This window comes from Octopus sinensis, linkage group LG5 (assembly GCF_006345805.1).
Source record: "Octopus sinensis linkage group LG5, ASM634580v1, whole genome shotgun sequence".
NCBI classification, from domain to species: Eukaryota; Metazoa; Mollusca; class Cephalopoda; order Octopoda; family Octopodidae; genus Octopus; species Octopus sinensis.
Window position 1 is genome coordinate 33319761 of NC_043001.1, and position 10939 is coordinate 33330699.

The window sequence follows — 10939 nt, forward strand, 5'->3', positions numbered from 1 at the left end:
AATATAATTGACCAATTGTAGTGAAAGATAGACTTTGGTCAATTCCATTACGGACAACAGGTAGTGGTGTCTACAATATTTCAGTAAGTACACCATTATAAGGACCCTAAGGTTTTGTTTTGGGGTAAATATTAACTAGCCCTATTTACGATAACATAAGTGTTATTCCCTTTCTAGACATATTGGTAATTTCTTGTTTTACCTTAGTGTTAACTTCATTTCACTACTTTTCAAAAATTCTGGCTCCCCCTTTATATAGAAATAACTCGTAAATATTTCCCTAGACCACTGCTAGACACCCTTTTGCCTATTGACTTCAAAGCTCCACGCTGGAAGACGGTATGATTTTAATATATTAAGCCTCTTGGCCTTTTCTCAGGGAAATGTTATTTCCTATTCCCTCCTCCCTTCGTTTATTTTATTTATGCACTTGTATCCACTCTGATGGAGCTCCATGTACAAGATCGAATGTCCTGTGAAGATGGCGAATATTATTTTCGAAATTCTTTCGTATGCACAGGAAGCGGAAACGGCTGTAAGGAATGTCATGTCATAGAAATGTTATGTCATGTTTTGCATTAAAAATAATCTACAGATGTGGTCCAATTTGTTTGTTGATCAAAAGTTTTCTTCATTTTCTGATTATTTATATGTGTGTGTGTGTGTGTGCGTGTGTAATATTGGCGCGCAAAAACGAAGACTTTTGAAAGATAACCTCAGGTGTAATTGGTAGAACTGTATACATGTTCAATCTCATGCGGACGTCTCGTGTATAGTTCTTCAAATTATATTTGCTAAGACGATCATACTGATGAGTTGCGGACAATTACGTAAGTAATTACGCAAATGGTAACAACGAAATCGGGTTTGTGATTAATCTATATTTTGTATCTTTTCATTTGTCTTGCTCGCTTACGTTCTGGCGTTTGCTAAATTTTCTTGAGAACATTCCTTTCTTAGTAGTAAGACCATAGCGGATCTACTTCTAGCATAATGGATGTCCACTTAGTGATCATCCCTCTTATATGTATGTTATATATATATATATAATATATATATATATATATATATATATATATATATATATATATATATATATATATATACATATATATACATATATATAAATCAACTCATAGTACCGTATATACTCGACTATAAAACGCCCTTGTCTATATGACGCACCCCCGAATTCAAATCGATAAAGTTATCATTGACCTGACTATAAGTCGCAGTGCATTTTTTGATGCTGGAGAGCAAAGTTCGATTAGGAATCGCATCGACGTAGTTGTTGTTCGGTAATCGAGCTTTCAGTAAGCTGAAGATGACTAAACAACAACTGTTATCCCATTAAATCCAGAAACCATTGCTTATAATGTAAAATTTTATCCTTGATAACGCTATTTGACTTGTTTATCGTATTGAGACTTAATTGACTCGATACTTTCTCTTTACTTTTTGATTTATGCCTTTCGTTATTAGGACACTTTTACAGAAAACGATGCAGTCATATGTGCTATGATTGGGGAAAAATGCAATAAACTGTTTTAAATTATAAAGAAGTGTATGAAACATTGTGACAAAAATCGGAAGGATAAATTAAGGAAAAATCGAGTAATACTAATCGTCAATTTTATCATCATTTTCACGAAACAATTGGTAAAACTCCTCGGTTGTGATGGTCTCCTCGTATATACCCTGATCCACGTCTTCACTTGTCTGATCTTCATTAACTGATGAAGCACTGGGGCTTACATCACTTGCACAGACGAAGTCATTATATGGCTCGTCGTCTTCTGAACCATCCATGGAATTTGTGATCCCGCACTTCAAAAAGGATTTCATCACAAGTTCACTCGGTATTTCAAGCCATGAATCTATCACCCACTAGCGGTCGATCAGATGATCCCTGAACATATTCTATACAAGAAGCTACTTTGAATTAAGCATAGCCCCTGGGTGCTTGAACCACACGTCGTTTAACCAGTTCGTCAATACGGTTTCATCCACCCACCCTTTCTCCTGAATATACAGCACTGTGCCCTTCGAAAAATTCTTTTTCGAGAAAGTCTTTCTTTTGAAAACAACAACCGGTGTAAGTTTCGTACCGTCAGCCATACAAACCAAGTGAGTCTTATCGCACCCGGTAGTTTTTACCGATATTGTGTTTTACCTTTTAACGTCGAATGTCCGAGTTCCAACCATATCGAAAGAAAGGGGTGTCTCGTCCATATAATCGATTGCCTCCAAGGCAAACACGTGGTTCTTTCGTAGGTCTATTACATACCGATGGAAGGAATCAACTTTGCTCTATACGTCAGCTGGTAATTTCTGTGTGATATGAGTTCCCTGTTTCAGCGTTCAAATTGTGGCGTTTCATAAACCTTGTACACCAACCAGGGGATACTTTAAAGTCGGATATACCATGTTCATTTGGAGAGCCCCCAATATAGTGATGTTTCTCGTGACGACATATCAATTCATGCGTAGTTCAGTCACCCAATCTCTCAAAATAGTCTCCATCTCCTCATTGGGACTCATTCCTATCCTAATTTTGTCTTACGAGTTGATGTCAATGGATTTCATTTTCTTCTCTTTCAAACGCCAATCCCTAACCCTTTTTTCTGAGACTCCAAATTCTCTTTCTGCAGCTCGATTCGAATGCGACTTCGCGTATTCAACAACTTTCAGCTTGAAAGTGATACCATACGAATTCCTCATTCTCTTCGCATTAACAAATAACATGGCGTCGAATTAAAGAAAGGCAGGTACGGTACAAAGACAAACAAGCATTAAACTCACTTTTTTTAATGAATTGTTTATTTCATGCTAACAGAAGTAAAGAAATATATAAAGATAGTTTTCCATGTACTTCTAGGCTTCGGAATTAGAGATTCGCTTTTTTTGGTTATTCCGAGTGTAGGAACTTTCGGTTATTCCGAGTGTCGGAAAATCTGAAGGATGTGCTCATAAATCGCACCTCCAACTTTAGGTGAAAATTTCAAGGGAAAAAAGGGTGACTTCTAGCCGAGTATATACGCTAATGAAGAATGGGGAATTGTAAAACTTCACAATTTATTTATTGAAGTATTTTTCATCATATTCCATTCTGACACATCTTTTTGCTTGATAAGTGTCCCGGTGTCCTTTCATGGGACAGTTATGTGCATTTAATTGATTTATATTAAATCAATTGTTATACACACTCATGTAAAGGTTGACTTTCTTATGCAAATTTATTCGAGGTGTTACTCATACAGGTCGGTGGAACGATCTCGATGAATTTTATACATACATACATACATACATACATACATGCATGCATACATACACACACACACACACACACACATATATATATATATATATATTATTATTATTATTATTATTATTATTATTATTACTATTATTATTATTATTATTATTATTATTATTAATAGTTAGGGTATGAAATAATTCCAAGCTAACAGGGAAAACATTTTGAATTTAGCTCAACTAAATCAAAATTCAAAAGATATTATATTATATCGTTAAATACATATATTTATTTATTGTATATTTATTGTTTACGTCACGATTAACGAGATAGTTTTTTTACAACGCTATATTGTAAGTTTAAAGTTTAAAATTTATTTTAACTGGTTTTCATCAATCAGTCATGTTTTTGCTTTACATTAATATTGTTAAATTTCATTGAATTATTTACTGTCAATATACATATATTTATATATTTATTGTTTTATTAGAATATCTATATTAATTTATATTATTTTTTTACCTGAAGAGTGGCTAAATATTTTTAAATTGAATTAATATTAAATTTTTTAATTTTAATATTATCGATTTATATATTTAGTCATGAAACGCGCGTAGTCAATTTAACGTTTGATTTGTAATGAGATTTTCAGAATAATAATTGTAAGATATTAAATTAATTTCTATGTGGTTATTATAGATAATATCTTTTCACTATTGATAGACTAACTAAATAGCGGCCTATCTCTAAATTATATACATATATATATATATATATATATATATATATATATATATATATATATATATATAAAGGAAATGAAGAAAATGCTGACAAAATAATTTAATTAAGGGAGAGTGTATTTAATTAGGTGAAAGTTCTTTTTACCGGTTGCGCATTTGTTATGCTTATCAAAAGATATTTTTTTAAGAGAGATAGAGTTCCTTTCTGATAGATTTTTTTCTCTTATCAGATAAGAGAAAAAAATCTATCAGAAAGGAACTCTATCTCTCTTAAAAAATATCTTTTGATAAGCATAACAAATGCGCAACCGGTAAAAAGAACTTTCACCTAATTAAATACACTCTCCCTTACTTAAATTATTTTGTCAGCATTTTCTTCATTTCCTTTTTTTATATATCACAACTCATGTTCCACATCTCCTTTCTTAAATATATATATAATATATATATATATATATATATATATATATTATATATATATAATATATATATATATATATATAGCTAGTTGTAAGATCTCAAGAAGAAATCAGATTAGTAGCTATACTAACAATTAAAATTAATCACCACAGCAAAGTGGTTGTTCCACGTTACTACTAGTTTAACCCCGGCATATCTTCCATCAGCTGGTTATCGGTGCGGCGCTGCAACCTGTAAATACAATATATATTGCCAACAGGGGAAGCGAACACCTACCATCATATACATACATACATACATACATACATACATACATACGTACATATATACATATATATATATATATTATATATATATATATTATATATATATATATATATATATATATATATATATATATATAACTGTTAAAGAGGACAACAAACGTTAAGGCATGGCAAACATCACAAGTCATATACATTATCATTACTGAAAAAATTCAAACTCTTACAGCTGTTTCTGGAATATCCCAGACTATGAGATATTCCGTCATCGTTTAGATCACTAGTTAACTAACCCTAATATTATTATATATATATATATATATATATACTTTATTTAAAGCAGCAGGAAATTCAACAAAACCTGTTACTCTGAGTTTCCCGTTGCCGTTCATCGGACAGTTTTTGACTGTCCGATGAACGGCAACGGGAAACTCAGAGTAACAGGTTTTGTTGAATTTCCTGCTGCTTTAAATAAAGCATATTACTCTACCACTGGTATTTGAGTACTCTTTTTTCCACCTTGTTTCACATTTACTCCGGTATATATATATATATATTAGCGACGGAAGCACTGTTAATACCAAAAGGTAATCTTTATATTCAATTTAACATATGTCTTGTCAGAACACCGAATACTGCGTTATTAGCCTTGAGACATCGACTCTTATAAGGCACTTGGTGCATATAAGTACACATATAGATTGTAGCAGGCAAGCGTCGTCTGCCATGGGCGTCAAAACACCCTTATCACATAAATCCATTCTACTTCAAATCATTAGTGGGAGGCGTCTGGACACTGCATGCCAATCAAATCTTGCTGCTACGATATAGAGAATATTCGCATTTTTTCGGGCAATTTCGTCACAAAAAGCGAAATTTGTGCTAATAGTATCTAATATCATGGACATTAACAATATACTGCTATTCCTATGGCCTAGTTTCTTTTTCTCATGCAATTGATTTAGCTCAATATTTCTGCTTTCAAATGTTTATAGTATAAGCATATAAAAAAAACTGAACAGTGTTTCATAACTTACAAATATATTTTATTTATCTAAGGCATGGTTTTGCTTTAATTATGACCGAAGAAGGAAGGGAAGATTTCTCTTTTCCGTGTTATTCGAACTACATTTGAAAATATATAGAAAAATGCATGTTAGCAACAGTCTTGAACAAGATTTTTCGACGAGATATTTTAGATACATCTAAGAAATATGTCGCCGAAATATGTTGCGGAAAATCGATTCGATTTAGATTTATTTTTAACGATTAATTTTCTTTGCTTAAAGATACATTTTAGTAAGAAAAACAAGTATCCTATACATTACTTTCTGATTAAATGCACATCGCTGTAGCTGGCAATATTTTAATGTTTAAAATTTTGGCAGGCTTTTTTACAATCCTCGATAGTCAGGAATTTATTTCTGTTTCCCATACACCCTCCATAAAAGAAATCCTCGCATCTCTGCGATTTATGATTGTAGTAATAGCGTAGAAAAAGCGCACGACATAAGCCAGTTTCACTTGGTAGCTTACAAACACTCATGCAAGTATTTTGACATTTTTCGATACTGGGAAAGTTATTACTGTTTCCGCCATCTCCAGAGAAATCGAATTCTTCACATTTATTCACCTTTTTGTTGAAGTAATACCTGCAAATAAGCAAAATAGAACATGAAATGTTTTCTTATATTTACAGCTTATCAGAATTACTGCAGAGTTGTAAAATAGCAGAATTAGTAAAACAAAGCACTTTAAAAGTAGGTGACAGAATCGTTATAACTTCGATATTTCATTGAGTATTTTTTCGTTAAAATCTCACCAGGTTTGAATTAAATAAGTAGTAGTCAGGTAGTGTAAAGCTGGCAAAATCCGCTTAAGCGTTCCCCAAATCTATAACATTTTCTTTCATTGTGGTTTTCCAAAGAAGAAATACTCGCTTTAGACAAAATGTTGGAACACTCCATAGTTGGTTCAGAGCGCCCGCTATGGACTAAAAGATGCATTGGTGATCTCTTCAGTACCAGATTTAAAATCCGCAGTGAAAATGCCTTTCCACAGGTCAAATATATCCCAAATATATTTGAACTATTCTAAAGTTTACCCACACACTCACACAAAGATGTATGTATGTATGTATGTATGTATGTATGTATGTATGAATGTATGTGTGTGTGTGTGCGTGCGCGTGCGTGCGTTTGTGTGTGTCTGCGTGTGCATATATGTTATTATTCAGTTTTATTTCAAGAATTCTTCCCAATAGAGAAAGAGCCGTTTTCTAACTTAGATCCAAGGCTCTTTCATTAGAATTTCAACAACACCATCGGGGCATTTTGTATGTACGTGGATGGATCGGTAAGTATCAGGACTGTTTCCATAGTAACAAAGCTAAAGCACACAGATTGAAGTCGCTTGGCATAGATTGACCTTGAACACTGTTGCGCATGCGTACGAAGTCTCAACGTTCTAGTTCACCTCCACTGTTTACAGCAATGCTTGGAAGGAAACTGTGTAGCGTGTGATCGTCGCATTGACCATGACAGAGGAAGTTGAACAGAGAATCTGCATCAAATTTTGCCAAAAGCTTGCCGATTCATTGTTCTCGACACATTCAAAGAAATCCTGTACAACTGAAAGCCGAGTGCGTTTTTGGTCGGCTAAAATCAGTTTCGGTACAAACTTGGCTGACACGCGTCTCATGTCCAAATCTTCAGTGATATTGGACTGAAATGAACCGTAATTAATCTGCATATCCTCAGATAACTCACGGATGGTGATTAGACGATTTTCCCTTACAGCTGCACACACATCTGCGATGTTTTTCTGAGTTCTGCTGGATGCAGGTCTCCCAGAATGTTCGTCAATATCGACATTTTATCGGCCATCTTGGAAACGTCTGAACCACTGGTACTCTTGTGTGCGGCTCATACACTTCTCCCCATACATTTTCTGCGGCTTTGCATAGGCTTCTGGGCCTATGCAACTCTCTCTGTCATGATCAATGCGACGCTCATACGTTACGTACCTTCCTTCCAAGCACTGTTGTAAATAGCGGATGTGAGCTAGAACGTTGAAACTTAGTGCGCATGCACAGCAGAGTTCAAGTTCAATCTTTGCCGAGCAGCTTTATTTTGCGTGCTTTAGGCTTCGCTACTATAGCAACCGTCTGTATACTTATTGATCAGATCTCGTGTATATGTACATATATATATATATATATATATATATATAAACGGCAGTTTGTCTGTGCGTTTTCTGTGTGTCTGTTTTCTCGTACCCTCACTCTGACCACGGCTTTCAACCGATTCTGATGAAACTTGACATACACATAGCCCAATGTCATAATTCAAAACTAACGCAGCGAAAATTTTGAAAAGTTCCCCCAGTTCTGAAAAAAATCGATAAATTCGACATGGGGTCGAGAATCAGAAACCCAAACCACAGACCGTCTAGGGGACGCAACTCCACCTTTTTTAACTCTCAAAAAAATTTACCATCATTTTTTTCCCATTTTTTTGCTATTTTTTGGCTATAACTCTCTAAAAATACTTTATAGTTATTTCCCTTACAAACCTGAGCAACGCCGGGCGATACTGCTAGTATATATATATATATATATATATATATATGTATGTATGTATATATATATATATATATATATATACACACATGCAGATTCGTATGTTTTCTTTTATGTATGTATTCTCATGCATATATTTGACTGTCTAGACATGCTCATATATACTTAAATGATGAACTTCTGGAAAGTTTTACAGAATCTTGCCCCGCCTCTTTTACAGCTTTCTACTATCTGGTTTTGAGAAAGCTAATTTCTCAAGATTGGTATGTATGATGTATGTATGTATGTATGTATGTATGTATGTATGTATGTATGTATGTATGATGTATGTATGTATGTATGTATGTGTGTATGCATGCATTATAGATATACATAAAAAAATTATTGCAATCGAGAACCAAAACCGGTCAAAGGAAAGATTTCCTTTCACTCCACTCTATTCTATTCTACTCTTTTAGTATCTAGTTAATGTATGTTAATGTCCATGTAAAATAGCATTCATTTCTAGCACAAGGCTAACACATTTTTTTAAGGAAATCTTTTACATCGATCCCAGTGATAAAATGGCACTTAATTTATTAATCCCGAAAGTATGAAGGGCAAAATCGCCCTCTGTGACGTTTGAACTCAGAATGTTAAGGACGAAAGGAAATGCCGCTAAAACTTTTTTCCGGTGCAGTAAAAATTCTGCGAGCTCGCTTACCTAATTCCAGTTGAAATAGCTGTATTTTCTCAAAAATTTCTTGTATTTATTGCCTATCAAACGTATCATATATCTGTTTTGATAATTTCGCGCTCTTTACTGGAAAAGCATCCTTGATGTCTCATCAGATACATATATTGTGAAGTTAATTTACGTTTAATGTTATGTGGTTCTAAAACAAATATTACTGTTTAACATTTGATATTATCTGCGCCTGAACAGATAAGCCTATTTTACTTTTCATATCTGACATATTTGCATATGATAATGATTTTAAATTTTGGCACAAGGCCAGCAAGTCCGCAGAAGGGGCTAGGTCTATTTCATCAATCCCAGTGCTCAAATGGTATGTATTTTATCGACCTCGAAAGGTTGAAAGGCAACGTCGGCCCTGTCAGAGTTTGAACTCAGAACGTAAGGACGGGTGAAATACCTATTTCTTTACTACCCACAAGTGGCTAAACACAGAGGGGACAATCAAGGACAGACAAACGGATTAAGTCGATTACATCAACCCCAGTGTGTAACTGGTACTTAATTTATCGATCCCGAAAGGATAAAAGGCAAATTCGACCTCGGCGGAATTTGAACTCAGACAATAACGGCAGACGAAATACGGCTACGCATTTCGCCCGGCGTGCTAACGATTCTGCCAGCTCACCCGTCTTCTGCAATTCATATTGACTACACCTTTGAAGGATGTTCAACTTCTTCAAGTATCACTTGAAAAGGAAAGTGAGAGTAGAGAGGCAAGTTTTGTCTAGCGAATGCTTCAAAAAAAGATGGGTGAATGTAGCAAGGATAGCACGAACGAATGACGAAGCCACCTATGAACCCGGAAAAATTTAAAACAGAGAGTTACTTACTTGCAAATAAATGTGTTAACATGTGACATTATTGACCGAGATTGCCGTGGTCTTTTCCGTAGGCTTTTCTTTCCACGGATAAACCTTATCTGCTTCCCCCCTTACACTTTACATGATGACATTTCTGTGATACATGATCCCTATTGATTGTTTTTTCTTTTTCTTTTTTTTATTTCCTTTTTACGATCACTTTTGATCGAAAACCTACCCCATTTTTTCTCCCCAAAAAGAAAAGCTCTATTTTGTTATTTGTCCCATCTGTGTTCAGCCCTGTGTGGCTAATAAAGAAACATATTATGCTCTAATATAGGGAACAGGTATAAGCTATTGAATCGACACCAATACAGGAACTGGAACTTGTTTTACCAGTCGCCGGATCGCTTGATAGTTAATTCAACGTGGATTAAGCTCAAAATATAAAAGATATGACTAAATGCCACAAGATTTGTAATCCGGCACTCTATCGCGTGATCTATTTTCATTGCCTTCTATAAGATTTATTACTAATAGTAAGTGTTAAACTGTTTTTTCATTTCGAATAGTTGAATTACTTTTTTCTTTTTTTTTTTTCATGATTTTTTCATAATTATGTTTTTTTAATTAATACTCCAGTTTGCATTTGTCCTTCACCTCCGTGTTTTCTTTAAAATTAGAAAGGAAAATTGAGAAAGAATTTATTTAAATGGCAACAGAGCTTTACTTTCATTGATTTTTCTTTGTTTGTTTGCGTGTTGTTTTTTTGGTCGTATTAATGCATGCGCTCAATCGGAAAATAGTTAGAAAATATTCTATGATGTGTGGGTGAAAAAACCACGGATGGATATTTTTACTTAATTTCGAAGAATTAGCAATTCTATGTCTCATCAAAATTGTGATCAGATGTTATAACAAAATATTCTATTAAAAGAAATATTCAATTATATTGGGCCCTCCAAGTTTACATACACTTCGAAATTCGTTTAGGAATGTACCTTCAAAGACATTTTAAAATGAAAAAGAAATGAAAACAAAAAACGAACAGATTGAATTTTTTTAAATTTTTTACCTTCTAAGAGATGTGTAACCTCTTCCATATTCTACAGGCAAAGTACAAACATTTGTACACACT

General features: G+C 33.9%; 1 protein-coding gene across 2 annotated transcripts in view; it reads right to left on the bottom strand.

Annotated features, from left to right (window-relative positions):
- Positions 1-5706: 5706 nt before the first annotated feature.
- The window catches only part of LOC115211890 (carboxypeptidase inhibitor SmCI), a 26022-nt gene continuing 20789 nt past the window's right edge, over positions 5707-10939 (bottom strand). For both annotated transcript variants that reach the window (XM_029780634.2, XM_036503306.1), the window contains 2 exons: positions 10877-10939; positions 5707-6334 (listed from right to left, as the gene is read on the bottom strand). The exon at positions 10877-10939 is cut by the window's right edge and continues 148 nt beyond it. In XM_029780634.2, coding sequence (XP_029636494.1) covers positions 6049-6334; positions 10877-10939 — 349 coding nt within the window. In that variant the 3' untranslated portion in view covers positions 5707-6048. The remainder of the gene's footprint in view (positions 6335-10876) is intronic.